A 21,371-nucleotide genomic window follows, 5' to 3' on the forward strand; every position below is an offset into this window, starting at 1 on the left:
ACCTCAAGGGCACAGTGACTACTTGGCTAGGAAATCACAAAACATCCTGTAAGAAAATCCCAAGAACTGCAGGATACAGCTAATGATGTGGATCGGGACCACAAAATAAGAAAGACTTGGCAAAAACTCATTAGAATCGTCAAGTTAACAACCACTATTACCAGTAGTGATAGCAATTTATATGGATGTAATATTAAGATAGCACATACTCTAAGTGCAAAAAAAAGATTTCTTAGAACTAGTCCTTTTGCATTCGGTTCCGAGTGTGTTCTGTCTGCTCTCTACGTTCTACTGCATCTGAAGTCGGTGACAGTGTGACTTCTGGGTATTGCACCACATTCTGAGCAGTTTAGAGTTCCCTACCATCCATGCAGAGTGATTATATGCCTGATCACCATGCAATGTAGCCTAAAGTTCTATTAACATATGAGCTAGGCTTTGGACAACTAAAAGGCCTGTAACGTCTGCTAAGAAAGCAAATGCAGAATTTCACAGTAAAAACCTCATATCGGCATTCAAACATGCTGATAATGATGTGTGCAACTTTTCAGTATTCATAGATTTTGCACTATGCAGAATTGGAATGTTGAGTACATGTAACTGAAGCTGTGAATGTATGGTTAGCTGGCAGATTTCCTACTGAGGAGATATATCTTAAGCATATAAAACAATGGAGGCTGAAATCCATCATACGCCTTGTCTTTTATAGGGGTAATATAGCTCCATAATATGAAATCCATGATGCTAATGTTTACATTCACTAATTTCTAAAATTCTGCATTTCTATAAGCTGACAGCAAAGCATACAGAGCAAGGAATTTGGTTATGAAACAAGAAAAAAAAACACAAGAGGAAGTTTACTGGATAGCTGAATGGTGGAGTAGGAAAATTTTAAGTTTTACATTGGTCTAAATAAGGTCCTGGATAATCTTGAAAGATAACACTAAGGGCTCACTGACTTAAGTGTATTTAGCCTGCGTATCACTGCGTACAGTGTATTATGTATGTTAAGAAAAAGTGTGTAATACGCAGGCTGAATACACTAGTGTCAGTGAGCTCTTGATGTGGAAGGAGCAGACAAGTAGTTCATCAAAAATAAGCCTACCTGTGTGTCTAAATAACACACCTAGGGCTCGTTCACAGGGGCGTATACGTACAACGCTGCCACTCTGCGACAGCGTTGTACACATTACAGCCCATATGTATACGGGCTGTGATTGGCACTGACGTCACAGATATGTGCAGTGTGATTCTTTTTTTCAGAGCGGGGAATGCATATAGAAACGCTGCCTATATGAAACGCTTGTGTATGGACAGCGTTTTATATGTGGCCCATTCATATGATACATGAAGAAATAGAGCATGCTGCGACTTGTTTCTCCTGCGTATCGATACGCAGTGTCCACACGCAGGTGTGAATGGAGGAGTGAAAGTCTGGGAAATACACATGTGTAATATGTGGTGACAATACGTCAGTGTGTATGACCCCTTATGCAAGAAGATTGAGCCTTCATAGTGATGCGGCATACTGATATGAAAGTGTAGGAAGCATATGTTTGCAGTTGTGGCTTCTTAAATTGCGCAAGCACTTATAATTTACACCTGGGTGACATGGATGTTCAACTTGAAGTGTTCACTCAGGTTTCCTTTGGCTAACATCATATTTTATGTAAAATTGTTAAAATGTCTTTATAGGAACAATCTTGAAGGGGCAAATACTTTATAATAATTCTAGGAAGCAATAGATATAACTTCTGAACTTCTGTCTTCTTTCTTTTCAAATTTAGTGGGGAATTGTCCTGTCTTTTGTCTCACTCCAGCACGTTATCATGAAAGATCATGGCTGCTTTGGGGATTCTTAGCTATGAACAAAGACCTCTGAAAAGACCTCGTCTTGGACCGCCTGATGTCTACCCACAAGACCCTAAGCAAAAAGAGGTAAGCATTTTTCTGTTTAACAAAATCCTGGGGAACACCGATAACTATTCCCATCAGTATATATGAGTGGGCTAGTGTTACGTTGGTTAGTTATTTCTATCTGAAGCTCCTGGCCTCCTTCTCCCTAGGTGGTCACCTGATCTCAATTCTAACCAGTTCAGATTTACTTGGGTTTAGGTGTTGTCAAGCTAGCCGGTTTCTCAACCAGCATAACTCCTATGTGATGAAATTACATAGAGGTAATGCAACATGCTCTATCTTGTCGCATAGCACGTGTGCCTACATGCCAAGATAGTGTATGGGGATCTGTCGGCATGCAATGCATTGTGTACTGCTGTGTGCTGCCCGCGCAGGAGATCCACTCATGTGAGATAGCCCTTAGTCCATTAAATCAGACACAATGACTTGCCTGCTCCACACCTCTGTTTTTCTGCCATAAACAGGAAGTTACAAGTCAACCCTTTTGCAACTTCCTGTGCTGATCTGTCAAAAAGAGGGTCTGCAAAGAAAGGATCATTTTAGATGGGGAAATAATTTAAAAACTAATTAAAAATTAGAATGTCATCCATTAAAATAACAGAAAACATAATTTGAACTCCAAATTCGAGCACCTAGCCTAAATCATATATTATGTTCTATAGCAGATAGAGATCAATGAGCAACCTATTGTGCAACTTACTCCCAGCTGTGCTCTAAAATGTCTAATTACAGGTTCAAATGTACAATTGTCATACACTACAAGTAACAGGGGATCTGATTATTTTTTTATCACCTGCTGTCCAAAGTTACCACATACAGAACTGAACTTTTTGGTAGGAATGACTTAAAGGGAAGGGAAGCCCCCAGGAGGTAACTAGCCAATAAGAGTGCAGAGAATAAAGAAGGCTCTCTGAAAACTAAGCCATAATTATGATCTCTGGGGAATGTGCAAATTCCTCAGGTAATATAATGTTTTGTTAATGTCATCACAGCTGCCAGGTCTCAAGTGGGCATTTAAGCATCTGTACTTTAGCTTGTGTGAGTCTACGTTCCCTTCTGCATTGTGAATACTGGCCTGACAGGTTTAACATTTCTCTACGGGTATGCTGAAGATAAACAATGTTAGTCTCTCTGAAAAACCCTACAATTTTTGCTCTGTTAGAATTAAAAATGACATAAGCATTAACCATATAGTGGAAAGAATCTGTGAATAGAGTGAATGTTCAGAACTTACTATCTAAAATATACACTTATCACAGAGACGGGAAGTCTATATGTAAATTTTTCTTAAAAGCCCTTCACAGGTATAGACTAAAAGAATATAGTTTATTAGAAACTCTTAAAAACATATACGGGCTGACTAACAGTACTAACATACATTAACACAAAAAAGAGGAGAAGATATATTTCGGTGCAAGTTTGAATTATGCATCCAATGTCTCCAATGTAGATAATGGTCACAATAGCATGGTCAGTATAAGTGGATAACTTTAGTGCATATACAGAGTTCCTGCACTGAATGACTGGTGACAGTCGTATGTAGAGGTCGAAGAGAACTACGGCTCTGAATGACTGGTAAAGTCACAGAGAAATACGGCTCAACGCGTTTCTCCGCTCGCTTTAGAGCGGTTCATCAGGAGCCACAGATGTATATTTGACCAAAAAATCTTTAGTGGGATTAATAGCGTCAATCATTTAATTGACTAAGCTATCTTCCTCTTTTAGGATATATAATCAGTAGGATTAAATTGGCAAGAAAGTGGGTTGTCTGCGAAGATGTCGCCAACAGGTATATATATATACCAGACACCGTTAGACAAAAAGCCAGCAGGGTACGATGGTATAGTGGCTACGTTGGTAAAGAAGGAAGGAGGACTCGGATAAAGAACTTATGCACTGACAGTAGTCACAAGTCAGATGCGTGTTTAGATATGTCAGCTATAAGGATCCTGTATTTAGCGCTGTATACCTATCCTCCTACAAGTGTTGCAATGTTAGCAGCACTAATGTAGAATTTCTAGTCATATGCACTGACATTAATAGAAAGTCAGGTGCATGTTCAGATAGGTCAGCTAAAGAGGATCCTGTATTTAAAGCTGCATACCTATCCTCCTAAAAGTGTTGCAATGTCAGCAACACTAATGTAGAAATGCTAGACTCCTATCAAAAGTTCAGACAACCAATCTAATATTCAAGCAGGCAGCCAAAAATAGGCTTCAACAAATGTTTCTGCTCAAACAATAGGTCCCCAAGATAAGGCTACCTAGTGTGCCAAACATAGAGTAAAATAACAAACAGATAAAGCCTGTGGCCCTGATGGTGAGCCACAGGTAAATGGTTAGCTAGTGTAAGATCAGCGCTGTATATACCAGGGAGAGAACCTCCCTGTGGGAGGGATTTGATGAATACACCAATGAGGGCTGCTGAGAGGAGAAGATCTGTCAATCATTCTTAATTAGGCCAAAAAAAAAAAAAACAAAAAAAAAAAAAACACTTCTAGGTTTACAAACATGTGGCCAGGTAGAGTACTTAATCCTTATGTCGATTATCTACCATTCGTGCTCCTTGATCATGGTGCAGTACCGGCGATTGTCCGTTAGTGATACGAATATAATGCCCATAACACGGACGCAGAGCAGTGACTCTGCGCATGCGCCCGTGACGTGATGACGTCAGAGCGTCAGATCATGTGCTTACAAAGGGGCGGAGACCCGTTGTTGTATCTCTCTCTCCGTGAGAGTATTCTTCCTTTGGTAAATAGATAAGGGGCACGTCATAGTTATGCTAATGTGTGGGCGGTGTTTCGCTATAGGTAAGCCGATCATTCTATTCATAAATATGTTGAATGAGCGGACATCGGGTAATAGTGACAACTCGAGATACAAACGGGCTGTTCTTTCAAATACTTTATGCACCATAGATGTATAGCTGATATAGAATATCTATAGATTGATTAAAAAGAAGATTTTTGCCTAGCACATTAATAGTTGTAAACTCTTTTTTTTTTTTTTTTTTTCCTTTTTTTCCCTTCTCTTCTTCTTTCTCCTTTCTTTCTGCCTAGCACATTAGTAGTTATAAGCTCTATTCCGACCTAGTGTGAAAATAATAGCATCTGAGAGTGATGCCATAAAGGTACTGATAGAGCAGTCAGGCGTTGTTAAAGGGGAAGTAAATAATGTGCTGCAGAGAATGATTGTTTATATCATTTGTACTAAAAGGAAGACCTCACAATAAGATGTCCAGTTTGCTTCATATAAGGTTAGGAGGATACAAATACAGCAGCAGCCTCATTGAGGAGTATAGGAATATCGGTATAGTGCTTGCCATCAATCGGTATGGAAAGAGTTAATGATGTCTATATTATACATAGTTTCAGATGATGTTCCTAATAGAATTGGTAAGGATGCCGTAAGATCGATATTCTCAGGAGGGATAGTGCGGAACAAATAATGAGAGTTGCGGAAAGGGGCTATTTTACAAAAAGCAGTTAAAACATAAACTCTCATTCAAGCCAGCAGGGCTTAGGGTATTCATACGATATATCCAGGCTGCCTCTTTTTGTAAGAGGTGCCTGTCAATGTCACCTCTGCGTCCGAAAGTCCTCAAGAGTTCAACTCCCTGGAATTTGAGTGAATTTGCATCACCGCCATGTAGGGACCAAACATGGTCGGCCAATGGTGTTGACTCTTTGCGATTTATATTGCCCACATGTCCCAAGATCCTACGTCGGAATTCCTGAATGGTTTTCCCCACGTAGACCTTGGGACAGGGGCACGTCGCCATGTACACTATGTTTTTGGTCCTACAGTTAATGAAACTGCGGCACTTGTATACTTTATTGTTGGAGGCACATTGGAAAGTATCACTTTTCAAAATGTATGGACAAGCCAAACAGCCATGGCAGGGGAAGGTACCGTTTGGTCTAGCAGATCCTAGCCAGGTTTTTTTGGTGTCATCTTGATACAAATGGCTCTTGACCAGATGGTCTTTGAGGTTATGGCCTCTCCGATATGTAATTAGTGGCATGGGTGATATTGAATCGCCAAGATCCATATCATTCTTCAAAATATCCCAGTAGTGACTTACGATGTTTCTGACTTGTTTGGAGGCCATATCGAATGTGCCTATAATGCGTGTGTACTGGTCAGTTGGACGTTTGCGAGGTGTTAAGAGAGTAGTCCTGTTTTGTTGCATAGCATGAGAGAAGGCACTTTGAATGACGTCTTCTGGATAATTTCTATCTCTAAAACGTGTCATCAGTTTTTGGCTTTCTTCTAGGAACGTGGAATCGTTCGAGCAGTTTCGTCGGAGCCGCAAGAATTGTCCCTTAGGGATTCCGCTTTTTAGAGGGACTGGATGATAGCTCTGCCACCCCAGTAAACTATTTGTGGCGGTAATTTTGCGGTACAATGTTGAGGAGATAGTGCCGTCCTCGTTCTTCTGGATCATTAAGTCTAGGAAAGGTAGACTGGTGGTGTTAAATTCACTCGTGACATGCAGATTTAAGGAGTTCTGGTTCAAAGAGTTCACAAAATCTTGGAAAGAGGATTCTGTTCCTCTCCAAAGGACAAGAATATCATCAATAAATCTAAGCCATAGTATGATATTATTTGACCATTCCATATTGTTGTAGATGACCCTTTCCTCCCACCAGCCCAGGTACAGGTTAGCATAGGATGGGGCACATGGCGTCCCCATCGCTGTACCCCTGAGCTGGTGGAAGTACTCGGAGTCAAACAAAAAGTAGTTATGGCGTAAGGTGAACTCAAGGAATTCCAGTATGCACTCATTGTGATTGATGTAATGGGAGCCCCTCTGTTCTAAAAAGAATTTTACTGCCTCAAGGCCTCCTTCGTGCGGGATAGAACTATAGAGTGCTTCTATGTCGAGTGATGCGAGGAAGGTATCTGGCTCAATTGAGATTCCATCGATAAGACGAAGAACGTCCATTGTATCCCTGATATGTGAGCGCAGGGATACGACAAAAGGGCGTAAGATGTTATCTATGTATGTACTTAGATTCTGGGTAAGGTTGTTGATGCCCGATACTATTGGTCTCCCTCTGATCGGGTCAATACCTTTGTGCACTTTTGGCAACGAGTAAAAAGTTGCCACTGTTGGATTAGTTGGATAAATAAATCGAAGTTCTTTCTCACTTATGCACCCCAGATCTCGTTGTCGTAGCAGTAGGTTCCTCAATTTGAACAGAAATGTATTAGTAGGATCGTTAGTCAAGCGACCATAGGTCGATGTGTCGCTAAGAAGTTGTCGACACATGTTGACATATTGCGATCTACTCATTACAACAATATTACCGCCTTTATCGGCGGGTTTCACAATAATTTGTTGATTAGATTCGAGGTTCTTTAGTGCTACGAGTTCACCTTTTGTTAAATTAGGATGTACGTTCTTTGGAGTACGAAGTGCCTTCAGATCTTTTTTTACTAACTTCTCAAAAATGTCAATTTCTGGACTTTTCAAAGCTGGAGGATTTGATTTATTGGAGGGTTTAAGGGTCGTGCAGGGGCCAGTACCCTGGTCTCTCTGGTTTTCAGCTTCTAGATCTAATAGGACTTGTAGTCCCAATTGGTCAGAGGGCTCTAGGCCCATTTCATTTAGCTGTTCTCTGTTTTTGATGCTGAAATACTTTTTCCAGCGGAGTTTGCGTGTGAAGAGGGAGATGTCCTTCGTCCACACGAACGGATCATAGCGGGTCGTGGGGACAAAGGACAGCCCCCTCTCCAACAGGCGAATCTCCTCTTTAGTCAGGTTACAATCTGACAGATTAACAATCTGTAACCTATCTTCAGAGATGTTGGCATCGATATGTGTAGTAGACTCAGTGGTTCTATTATTTAGACCATATGCTGACATGCTGGAGGGATGTATAAGGGAGCCAGGGATTGGTTGGTCCTGTGATGTCATTTCGATGTTGGAATGTCCCGTCTGCCCCTTAAAAAATATTGAGTAATGGGGGGCTCAGGACAAACACTTTCCTGTGGTCTCCTGCCTCTACCCTTATTGCGTGGTTGATGTCGGCTTTTATAGCGTCTATACCCTAATCTGTTAGAAGAGGAAGTATCACTTTCAGACAGATCTTGGTCTGAGGAACTAATCTCTGTTTCCGAGCGAGTAGAGGGATCAAAGTATGCTCTATTTTCTTTAAAATCCTGTAAATCACGCCCGAATTGTAGATGTTTCCTATCCTTTATTTGAGCAGTAAATTTCTCGATGTTGGAGTGTAGGATTTTTTCTTTATTTACAAATTCGGGGTCAGAGCTGAAGATTTTTACAGCTTCTATCTGTTCTTCTAGCTTTTTTTGATTAATTACAAGGGTTGATTTTTCCTCTTCCAACAGTAGGTTAATGAACCTAAGGGAAGACTGTGTTGATTCTTCTTCCCATTTTTTTAGGAAGGTCGTATTACGCAGTCTTTTGGGGGGCAAAATAGGGTTTCTCAGGCCACGTGGTACTATGCGATGTTCAATGTATTTATTTAGCCCTTGGACCTCCCACCAATTGCGAACATATTCGCGATATATTAAGGTGAGATCTTTAAACCCCTTTTGAATAGATTGTTCCTGGGGTGAAGCTCTGAATTCCCCCTCAGAGAATACTGATCCGGCATCGGTTAACCATTGCGTGGTACTTTGTAAGCACATGATCTGACGCTCTGACGTCATCACGTCACGGACGCATGCGCAGAGTCACTGCTCTGCGTCCGTGTTATGGGCATTATATTCGTATCACTAACGGACAATCGCCGGTACTGCACCATGATCAAGGAGCACGAATGGTAGATAATCGACATAAGGATTAAGTACTCTACCTGGCCACATGTTTGTAAACCTAGAAGTGTTTTTTTTTTTGGCCTAATTAAGAATGATTGACAGATCTTCTCCTCTCAGCAGCCCTCATTGGTGTATTCATCAAATCCCTCCCACAGGGAGGTTCTCTCCCTGGTATATACAGCGCTGATCTTACACTAGCTAACCATTTACCTGTGGCTCACCATCAGGGCCACAGGCTTTATCTGTTTGTTATTTTACTCTATGTTTGGCACACTAGGTAGCCTTATCCTGGGGACCTATTGTTTGAGCAGAAACATTTGTTGAAGCCTATTTTTGGCTGCCTGCTTGAATATTAGATTGGTTGTCTGAACTTTTGATAGGAGTCTAGCATTTCTACATTAGTGTTGCTGACATTGCAACACTTTTAGGAGGATAGGTATGCAGCTTTAAATACAGGATCCTCTTTAGCTGACCTATCTGAACATGCACCTGACTTTCTATTAATGTCAGTGCATATGACTAGAAATTCTACATTAGTGCTGCTAACATTGCAACACTTGTAGGAGGATAGGTATACAGCGCTAAATACAGGATCCTTATAGCTGACATATCTAAACACGCATCTGACTTGTGACTACTGTCAGTGCATAAGTTCTTTATCCGAGTCCTCCTTCCTTCTTTACCAACGTAGCCACTATACCATCGTACCCTGCTGGCTTTTTGTCTAACGGTGTCTGGTATATATATATACCTGTTGGCGACATCTTCGCAGACAACCCACTTTCTTGCCAATTTAATCCTACTGATTATATATCCTAAAAGAGGAAGATAGCTTAGTCAATTAAATGATTGACGCTATTAATCCCACTAAAGATTTTTTGGTCAAATATACATCTGTGGCTCCTGATGAACCGCTCTAAAGCGAGCGGAGAAACGCGTTGAGCCGTATTTCTCTGTGACTTTACCAGTCATTCAGAGCCGTAGTTCTCTTCGACCTCTACATACGACTGTCACCAGTCATTCAGTGCAGGAACTCTGTATATGCACTAAAGTTATCCACTTATACTGACCATGCTATTGTGACCATTATCTACATTGGAGACATTGGATGCATAATTCAAACTTGCACCGAAATATATCTTCTCCTCTTTTTTGTGTTAATGTATGTTAGTACTGTTAGTCAGCCCGTATATGTTTTTAAGAGTTTCTAATAAACTATATTCTTTTAGTCTATACCTAAAATATACACTATCCTATCAAAAGTAATTGGACACCTGAGCAAGTAGTATTTATTTACATATGTTACATTGGATACTCAAATAAGAGAGATGGAATAAATCCTCCACAGTGCCACCTATAGAAAGTCAGACCTTTTATACAAGCCTTGTTACAATAACCGGGAATTAAAAGCAAAGCCAGACTCCATGCACAGACAGCTGTTTCAGGATTTATGTCCTTCATCAGTGTACAGTAGGAGTCTGGCTTTGCTAGTGAAAGGCCTGGGATGGGGGTCAGAAACGCTATCTTTTCTCCTTAGGGAGAGCAACTATATACTATAAACTAAGTGAGAAGACTCAAATGGCCATGCACGCTCCTCTGGGTAATATGCAAATAAGGGAGATGGAATAAATCCTCCACAGTGCCACCTATTGAAAGGCAGCATTCCTTCAAGTCAAAGTCAGACTTTTTATACAAGCCTTGTTACAATGACCAGGAATTAAAGGCATTAATTAATTAATTCCTGGTCATTGTAACAAGGCTTGTATAAAAAGTCTGACTTTGAGTTGAAGGAATGCTGCCTTTCAGTAGGTGGCACTGTGGAGGATTTATTCCTTCTACCTTATTTGCATATTACCCAGAGGCGCGTGCATGGCCATTTGAGTCTCCTCACTTAGTTTACAGTATATAGTTGCTCTCCCTAAGGAGAAAAGATAGTGTTTCTGACCCACATCAGATACTCTCCAAGGCATACTTTCTACTGACCTCTGATACACTTCAGCTGGTATTTCCCTCCATTCATACTGCAAACATCTGGCAACTTCTCTTAAAGAAGATGGGTGCTGTTCTGTTCAGGTCAGGACTCTGTGCAGCCCACTTCAATCATGGAACATCCATATCCTCAGACCAACATAAAACAGTAATGGTTTTGTGACAAGGCGCGTTGTTTTATTGGAAGTATTGCTGACTATTTCCAGAGTGTTGCTATATTGTCAGCAGCACACTATTGTCTAGAATGTCAAGGTCCACCTCCTTGTTCATGGTTCTTGTCACTAAAACCAGCAGTCCAAGAACATGCCATGTAAACATTTAAAGACCATAATGGAACCCCCACCCTACTTAAAGGGACTATATTACTTTTTTTTTTAAATTAATTATAACCAGATAGAGAAAAATATATTCCATCTTTTAATCTGTTTTAATATTCTTATTGTAGATTTTTTTTATCTTGTTGTCTGTATATGACAATGGAGGTGACCATCTTGCTTCAGCTATATTTAAGGGCATGTAAAGCATTTGGAAGATATGCTTTACAGCAGCTTCATGGGCCATTCACACAATCACCCATGAAGCTGCTGACTTGTATGGGAGACTGTTCTAGGCATGTTCTGCGACCCGTGCAGAGGTAATTTTGCAGGGAAGGGGAGGAGATAGTCACAGCTGATCATCTAATCTGAATGGTGGATTTTGTGTTATCTACATAGAGGTGTTACATTTCAGTGTAATCCTGCCTGTGATGTCAGTGAGATGAGTGCTGAAAAGCTTTCTTATAGATCAGGAAGTGACAGAGTATTATTAGGTTCTGTGGTCAGTGTGAAAAAATGCTGCATTTTAGTTTTTTTTTTTTAATACAGATTGTGACCAAAAAAATAATCTAAATTTGTAAATGTTTAATATAAAAATGTGATTTAATTAATAGGTTATTTTCTGATGACCTATTCCCTTTAACTGTTGGAACATGCAAAAGGTGTTCCCAGGTATCGGAGTAGCATGACTGGTCACTCTATAGAACACTCTTCCAACAACTGTTCAGTTATGAAGTTTCTTGCAGAATTTTAGATGGGACAATGCATTGTGCTTCATGATAAGCGGCCTGTGGGCAGCAGCATAACCCATATATCCAATAGCATGTAGTCCTAACCTTACCTAACGGTATATTGTAGCATTACTTAGATTCTTAGTTTTTTCTTAAGTGGATATACTAATGATTGCTCATCAATATTTTAAAGGGGTTTTATCACTTTTTTCTGTTGATGACCTATCCTCAGGCCAGGTTGTAAATAGATGATCTGTGGGTATCGGCCAATCGATATCCCTGCCAATCAGCTGATTCCAATTTTGCCATTGTTGCAATTGGCAGCACATGCAGCGCTGACCATAGTGCAGCAGTCCAGGTTGGTATTGCAGGCGCATCTTCCACTGCATTCAGTGCATGTGCCGGTGCATGTCACTTCACTGCGCATACCGCAAATTACTTCGGAGGTGGCTTGTGATGATCTAAAGGTTCGTAGAGAAATTGATAACAGGAAGTGTCTGGATATATTTTGAGCTTGCCTTAGGCCCAATGCATACGGCCAGATTTGCATCGGGGAATCTGGAGCGGGTGTCCGTCTCTGGATTCCACAGCAAATATCTGCCATAGCATGCAATGTAAAAGCAGGTTTCCATGCCCACAAGCGGAAATCAATTGCAACTTTTGCACTGACGAGGGGAAAATCGCAGTATGCTCTATTTTGAGCCGGATTCCATGTGGACGGCTTCCATTGAAGTCAATGGAAGCCGTCCATCCTGCGGCCTTTCCGGCACGGTCACATCTGTACTGCGAATGTCCCACCAGCACACTGGCCAGCACATCCACAAGACAGAAGAAAAAGCATCCGGACAGGTACGTAGGGCTCACCAGCCGGGCACAGGGTTGAATTCCGCTACAGGGTCCCGCATGCGGAATCCGACTCAGGTGTGTGCATTCAGCCTTGGTATTAGATAGTCTGTGTATAACACTAACGGAGAGCTTTCTTAACTCATTACAGGATGAACTAACTGCATTGAATGTTAAACAAGGATTCAATAACCAGCCAGCCTTTTCTGGAGATGAGTATGGATCAGCCAGGAATATTGTCATTAACCCATCTAAGGTAATAGTCTTTCATGCTTTGATTCCTTGTGTACAATTCTACTAACCATTGGAGACCATTGTATAACCAGTATGACCTGTGTGATAGTGTGCATCATGCTACCAGCGCCAGTAAGCACCATCACCTCTCCTACAACTATGTAGCTGCTGACGCAGCACCTAATTAATTGCCAATATGCATTTGTTCTATTCTACAATGTAATATGTGTTAGGGTGCAGTCACCCCTAGCTGATTTTATTATGGATCTGCACAAACATCTGCATCAAAATGACCGATGTAGCTACTTTGTGAACCATCCCACAGCTAGGTATGCTGTAGTATGTAGTTCACGGACATAATAACCGGAAATGAGTTAGTGCAGAGAGGTTAAAGGGGTTGTCCCACGACAGGGTAGGGTGGATCGACTCCTATTAAACCTCCAGCTGCTTGTTATCGATACCTTTCTCCCCATTCAGTGTTCGATTTTTAGAGTCCCATTGGTTGCTATAGTCACGGTCAGCCAACCGTGGTTACTAGGAGACAAGGATGTGGGATTTCTGATAGGCTGCTTAGATGTGCCGATGCATGCACAATTAGCACTTGATGCTGCTGCATCTCCCCAGACTGAGTTTTAGTTGATGAAAACTATTTTTATAAAAAGACATGTTTTTGAGTAATTAGTTATTTTATTTAACCATGCAGCTTGTCTGTAAGACATTTGCGGAATACGGACAATTCTTAATATACAGTATTTAATTTTGCGCAAGTTACGGGTTGGGTATACTCATTGTGATTGGTGCAATCATTATATTGAATCTATATATACCCTGTACTTGGTCATTTTGATATGCCTAGCAAAGACCCTGATAGGGACAAAATATACTGGGCCATACATATGGATGCTGTCGCATGTGTATGGGTTATGGATTTTACTCTAGTGGTTTCCTGGATATAGGTGACTTTTGCAGAGTATGTTTGACCCCATATTGTGAGATGTACAGAGTGCTGCTGACTTCCTCTGGTTTGTAGATAGTAATTCTTGCTGGTATGCAGACCAACCAGGAAGAATCAGTGCACTAAAAGTAACCTCTGCTCTCTACCACTGGACACATTAGGCTGGCTGCACACTGGCGGGTTGGATTCCGCATGCAGAATCCGACTCTGTGCCCAGCCGGCATCTGCGCATACCTGCTTTTTCTTTCGCTAGCTGTACTGCGGATGGTCTGCACGGTGAGCTGCTGGACATGTGCGGTACAGGTTTTTTTTTCCTTTTTTTTTTTTTTAATCCCGGCTTTTTTGCATCATGACCTAGCGAATCTGCGACCTTTCTGCAATGTCATTGGATGGCTTCCATTGACTTCAATGGAAGCCGTCTGTGCGGAATATGCACAGAAATGGAGCATGCTGGGATTTCTACTCCGTGAGTGGAAAAATCTCAATCGTTTTATAGTTGTGTAGAAGAAATTGCGTTTTGCCATAGCATGTATGGGCGGTGCCCACTCCGGATTCCGACATGCAAATCTGCCTGTATGGAGGCAGCCCTTGGTGGGTGTTCTGAGAGGAAGTCAAAAGAACACATGGAGACCCTCTAAGAAGCATACTGTACAACAGAGATGTATGGACACAGGGACATTTTTATATGATTCTAAATAAACATGTAGGTTTTACTTGATCTAATAGAGTAAATTAATATTTAATTGTGGGATAACCCTTTAAGACACGGATCTTTTCTTTTCACGGTCTTTACAGCTATACACAGAGCTTTGGACCCAAGATGCTACTGTTGATACATTGAGTGGGACAAAGCTGCAATACCAAGCACAACCATTACAAAGTATGGCATATGCTGTACCAACTAGTGTTGCACTTGATATAAAGTATGTAGAAGCTGCAACACTCTGATGAGCACGGAGGCCCCTTCAAGCAGCTGATTAGTGGGGGCATTGGGAGTCAAACCTTTAACGAGCGAATATTGATGACCTGCCTAAAGATAGGCCAGCAATTCTAAAATCCTGGATGACCCCTTTTAATAGCAACCTCCTTAAGTGTATTCCCCTTATGTAACTGTTTTTATACTTCTGTAATGAACATATTTTCTCTTTTTTTCTAGATTGGAGCTTACTTTAGCAGTATTCTTGCTGAAAAATTGAAACTAAACACTTTTCAAGACACTGGGAAGAAAAAGCCACAAATTAATGCCAAAGACAACTATTGGCTGGTGACGGCTCGTTCTCAGGGTGCTATTCACAGCTGGTTTACGGAGTTAGCTGGTAACAAACACCTGACTGTTTTAGCTAAAAAGGTATGACATAGTATTGTATTGTTTAGCCAGAACGTTGTATCATGAATCATTTATTTAAAAGCCATGACGAACAATGCATGTAAGCAAAGTTTTTGGCACATGGTTGCAAAATTGGCCCCCCAACCATTTTGGGTCTGGCAGAGCAGTCCTAATTTAGGGGACTGTTCCACCATCTTGGGAGTCAGAAACACCATCTTTTCTCCTTAGGGAGAGCACCTAGATGGGTGCTATCCCTAAGGACAAAAGATGATGTTACAGGCCTCTCACTAGCAAAGCCAGACTCCTGCTGCACACTGATGAAGGGCAAATACCCTTAAACAGCTGTCTGTGCATGGAGTCTGTCTTTGCATTAATTTAATTAATGCTGCCTTCCAACAGGTGGCACTGTGGAGGTATTATTCCATCCTTATTTGCAAATTACCATCCTGGGAGGCATGCCACATGTTTTGCCTTTAATCGCACCACCAGGTCATGCTCCAATAAACTGTCGAGCTGCAGCTATAGCTTCATCACTCACTAATGCCGAATTGTGCATTCTGTACACAGCCTGACTCCTCCCTCTCCTGCTCTCAGTATGTCTAGAGACTGAGCAGCAGTCAGGCTGTTTGCTGCCTGACTCCTCCCTCGTATAGCATATATTTATTTATTTGATGAGAGTAGGGGCAGGGGAAGGGGGAGCAAGTCTGAGTTTTGCTCCTGGGCCTTTGAGCTCTATGTACACTCTGGTTGTGAACACTGCCGGATGCAGTGTATATGTACCCCCCATAACATCAGTGCACATATACACACTGAGAGTCCCAGAGCTGCCATAATAGGATGGGGATATGGCCCCTGGCCCAGCGTGAAACTTGGCTCAGCTATCGACTTCCCAACTTTCAAAAAATTAAAACCTTTTATTTTTTCATTGACATAGCTGTTTGAGGGTTTTTCTTTTTGCAGGATGAGTTGTATTTTTGAATCGTACCATTTAATATACTGGGAAAGTGGAGTGAAATAGGGTAAAAAAGGTATTTTGGCATGGTAGGGTAGGCATTGTTTTACAGTGTACACATTGTGCCAAAAATCACAGGATAACTATTTTCTGTGGGTCAGTACAATCACAACAATGCCAAATTTTTTTAGTTGCACTAGTTAAAAAAAGCTAACAAAAAGTCTTTAAAAAACAAACAAACCATATATACTGTATATTTCGCACTATAAGCACACTTGAGGGTTAGACAACAGAAAGCAGGAAAAATATTTCATACTAATTTAAACCTATTTGGGGGTCGAACAAAGTGAAGGGGCTATCACAATTAACTTTGGTGTTCTAGTACAGTGGTTCTCAACGTGGGTGTTATTGCCCCCTGTGGGGCTTTATTACTTCTCAAGGGAACGGTAGAATGAAAAGGGGTGGCAGGGAGGTATTGGAACCTTAAAGGGGTTGTCCCGCGCCGAAACGGGTTTTTTTTTTTTCAATAGGCCCCCCGTTCGGCGCGAGACAAACCCAATGCATGTGTTAAAAAAAAAAAATGTTTAGTACTTACCCGAATCCCCGCGCTACGGCGACTTCTTCCTTACCTTACTAAGATGGCCGCCGGGATCTTCACCCACGATGCACCGCGGGTCTTCTCCCATGGTGCACCGTGGGCTCTGTGCGGTCCATTGCCGATTCCAGCCTCCTGATTGGCTGGAATCAGCACACGTGACGGGGCGGAGCTACGAGGACCAGCTCTCCGGCACGAGCGGCCCCATTCACCAGGGAGAAGACCGGACTGCGCAAGCGCGCCTAATCGGGCGATTAAATCCAAAAAGAAGCAGGGTCAGGCAGCAGGTTAGGTGCTTAAAGATTTTAATGCATAAGCATCAGTTATAAACACCTCATAGCCATAAAATAGCGACGTTTCGACCCTATATAAAGCGGGTCTTTGTCAAGCCTGGAGATTAGACGCTGAAATTAGACGGCACCATGGCGACGGGGACGCTAGCAACGGAACAGGTAAGTGAATAACTTCTGTATGGCTCATATTTAATGCACGATGTATATTACAAAGTGCATTAATATGGCCATACAGAAGTATATAACCCCACTTGCTTTCGCGGGACAACCCCTTTAAGGGGGCAGTAGGGGGGCGTTCTGTGTTTGCTTTGTTAATTTTTTAATTTTCCATATAGTAACAAGATTTTTCTAAAAATTAGTAGTGATACCTCGGTTTTTGTGGATTTGAAAACAATTGGTGAAAACTGAAACCGATAAAAGCCAAGGCAATTATTTCCATATGAATCACTTACATGTAATGGGAGTTGTGTGCAGACTTCGTGCCTGTATCATAAAATGTATGACTTTTATAACTGCATGACTCCGCTACAAATCGGTCACACTTCATAACACTGGATAACCTACAGCACAACCTAACCTGCTGCATTCCATAATGTTGCCGATTGGCTGGAGCTGCTTCGAACTTTTAATTGTGTGGGTTTCTGAGAGTTGTAGTCTTAGTGAACGCCAAGTGTCTTTTCACTGATATAAAACTCCAAGAGACCCATACAATTAAAAGTTCCAGCCAATCAGCGGCATGATGGAATACAGCAGGTTAGGTTGTTCTTTTGGTTATCCAGTGTGATTGATCTATAAGCGCTGCGGAATAAGTTGGCACTATACAAATAAAGATCATTATCTGTAGCGGAGTCATGGAGTTGTAAAAGTCATACATCATTATATGATAGAGTGACATAAGCAGTGCATTCTTGAAGCATACTTTATAAAAATGACTGAGAAGAAGAAATGCCATCAATATTCAAATGAATACTTGAAACACGGATTCATCCCTTCTCCTACAAAAAGGACAGCTTCTCTTGTGCCTCATTTGTGAAAGGCATTTTTAAATGAAGCTATGAAGCCTTCGAGACTAATTACCTTGCAAAAATGCATTCGGACAAAGTGGGTAAGCCTATTTCATTTTTCCAAGGTTTAAAGTCAAAGTTTGAGAACTGCAGCACTGTAGGCAAGCTATTTGGAAAATCTGCTCTTAATGCTGACCAAGGCTTCCTTGCTTCCTATAAAGTCTCTTTATTAATAGCGCAATGTGACAAATCACATACTATTGGGGAAACAATAGTGTTACCCACAGTTAAAGAGATTGTCAGTACTATGCTGGGGCCTGACGCGTGTGCCATGGTCCAATCAGTCCTTTGAATAATGACACCATTTCAAGAAGAATTGGTGAGTTGGCTGCTGATGTGGAAGAAATGCTTTTGGACCTTAAAGAACATAGAATTTGTAATGCAAATTGGTGAGTCAACAGTTATAGACAATGAAGCATTGCTGCTAGCTTACGTTTGTTTCATTAATCGGAATGAAGAAGTAGGGGAGGAACTGTTGTTTACCAGAAATGTAACTACCGAAATGAAAGGCTCTTCTATATACAAAACAGTGGAAGAATTTTTCCCAGAGAAAAACATCCCTTTAACAAATGTACTTGCTTGTGCAACCAACGGAGCTGCATCCATAATTGGTCGATATCGCGGATTTAAAGCCCATTTAAAATCTACTATACCTAGCATAATGGCAGTCCACTGTGTGATCCATCGGCAGCACCTTGTTGCTAAACATTTATGTAAGAGATTGCATGATTCTCTGTGCAATTTCATTAATGCTGTTAACAAGATAAAACTCTTTGAACGAATGTCTTTTCCACAAGCTCTGTCAAGACCATGATGAAGAATTCGAACGTCTACTCCTACACACTGAAGTGAGGTGGCTGTCAAGAGGAAATTGCTTGTGACACTTCTATGAACCTTTTGACACAGTACTTGTCTTTTCGGCCGATTGACCCAAGCTTTTGTGATGGAATCGAACTACGACATCTTGAGTTGCCCATCTCGCAGACATATTTGACAAACTCAACGAGGTTAACATAAAGCTACAAGGAGACAAAATGAATTTCAGGCTAAAGGTATAATCTCTTTCTTCATTACCAAACTGGACCTTCATACCAATAACCTGAGTTGATGTGAGTTCTGTCAGTTTCCGAGTCTTCAAGAAATTGCACGTGAAGACTGAGACAAACTTCAAGATGCAGACTTAGACGTTTTTTGCTCACACGTCAAACAAGCCAAAGAAGACATGCAAACTAAGTTTCATGATCTATATACCCTTGAAATACCAACGTGAGTATTCAATCCATTTTCAACAGACGCGGGAGATTTTCATCCCAGATTACAAGAGCAGTTAATCAACTTGAAACACAGTAGTGAAGCCCAAGCACTTTTCCAACAATGTGGCTCGGAATGTTTTTGGGTGAAAGTGAAGAATTCCTATCCTGTGGCAGGAAGTTAAGTTGCTCGTGCTAGCTTTTATATCTACGTAATTAGTGGAGAGGGGCTTCAGCGTGGTTCAGCAGCTCCTGACAAAAGCGAGAAACAAACTTTAGATATGTGTAAGGGGCGACTTGAGACTGCGGTTGACAGAGATAGAACCAGATATCACTAAATTGGCTTCCGCTCATCAGGCCCAAGGCAGCCATTAATGCCACAGATTGATTGTGGCAAATATTATTATCATTAGTACTAGTCGAATTTCATTGTTCTTGCATTTTAATTAGTCTTCTGACCATTAAGGATTAGGGTGCACCTTGCATTTTCTTTATACATTGTATGTTTTTATCGAATTATAATTAAAAGTGGTATTATTGCTTACTTCCCCCCAAAAATTATCTTCTGCAATAAAACCTGTTTTTAAATATTTAGCACCTACATTTTAGCAGCTAAAATTTAGCTGATTAAAATAATTCTTTGGTAATTTTTAAAGACATGTTTTCACAGTTAATGCTAATCTTTTTAACACTTTCAAACTTTCCAAAAAAAGTATTTGGTATTTTAATTTGTACTTTTAATTGGGAAACAAGGTAAACTTTTGACTGGGTTTAATTAGTAAGGCTTGGGGGACGCTGACTACCATCTCCATACCTAAAGGGGGCGCTGGGCTGAAAAAGGTTGAGAACCACTGTTCTAGTATAAGAAAGGGGGTTAATAGTTAACAGTCGTTTCTTATCAAACCTAGTGTGTCCGTCCATTCAAACAATGGCACAAGCACATACATTCACATTATACACATGCTCATTGTACATGCACACAGTTCTGCAACACACAACGCTACTACATACTCACATACAGCTGTGCTGCAAACATGTTAAACACTGATTTTTATTAACATTAAAGGTAACCTGTCACCTGCCTAAAGCACCATAAACTAACTTATGGTGGTGTTGGGGTTGGTGACAGGAAGCCAGTAGCTGTATTTTTCACCACAGGAACCAGCAAGTTAGTTTATGGTGCTTTAGGCAGGTAACGGGCTTCCTTTAAATCCCCACATACAAGTGTAGTGTGACAACTTGGGGGATGCTAGCTCAATGGATCGCCATTTTTCCTCCACCTAGACAGATGGCTGCACATCAGTAACCCACATCCACCCCAGATGTTTGGCAAAGACTCATAAATCCATCTTTCATTTTGGCACATTGATAGAACTCATAACAGTCTTCACACTGTTATACATCATGCACTTGCCATCTGGCCACTAAATAATATTTTGCACTTTTCTAACAAACAGGCCTAGTGCGTCAATCATAGAGCATTGTACATAACACCATACCCATCTAGGGTGTCAGTCTAGGAGGCGTCCTCCCCTGCCAGACTCATGGTGTTCAGCCACAGCACTCCCATGGACCCTCTCAGGGACACTGGACTTTACAAGTGTGGAGGGCTTGGTGAGACTCACCCTGTCCCAGAAAGCCTGCATTCCAGCCCCGTAAAGGCTATTTTCGGTATTGCATTATCACAGTAGTAATACATGACCCCCTGCTTCCTGGTCATCGGGTTAAGACATCATCTATGGTCCTGCTGCTACTGTAAGACCTTTTATCTATGCTTTGTCTGCCCCTGTGTGTACAGAGGAGGATCTGCACCCCGGGGAAGATGTGATTTATGACATACATACCCCGCACCTGGAGGACATACATGTACGTCCTTTTTTGGGAAGTGGTTAAGCAGCATTTACACAGTGTTTGTGTACACTCTGTGGGATTCCATCTTGTGGTTCCATCACAGGTGTTGAAAATGGCATTCCTTGTTATTAATCAAACGGATAGCCCTTTGGTATCTGTTTGACAAGGATTCTGTTAGATTCCAGTATGTGCGAATTCTGCGCGGAACTTCGCTGTGGCAAATCCACCTGCAGCTGTTAATCCCAGGATTAGCCAGCCATGTGGA

The 21,371-nt window shown here is 41.4% G+C and overlaps 1 protein-coding gene across 1 annotated transcript in view; it reads left to right on the forward strand.

Moving 5' to 3' along the window:
* Positions 1–1,839: 1,839 nt before the first annotated feature.
* MED12L (mediator complex subunit 12L) overlaps positions 1,840–21,371 on the forward strand; it is a 504,977-nt gene continuing 485,445 nt past the window's right edge. The window contains exons 1-3 of the mRNA XM_066599797.1: positions 1,840–1,938; positions 12,737–12,841; positions 14,931–15,122. Of these exons, the coding sequence (XP_066455894.1) occupies positions 1,840–1,938; positions 12,737–12,841; positions 14,931–15,122 (396 nt within the window). The remainder of the gene's footprint in view (positions 1,939–12,736; positions 12,842–14,930; positions 15,123–21,371) is intronic.

Source organism: Eleutherodactylus coqui, chromosome 1 (assembly GCF_035609145.1).
Source record: "Eleutherodactylus coqui strain aEleCoq1 chromosome 1, aEleCoq1.hap1, whole genome shotgun sequence".
Lineage (NCBI taxonomy): Eukaryota > Metazoa > Chordata > Amphibia > Anura > Eleutherodactylidae > Eleutherodactylus > Eleutherodactylus coqui.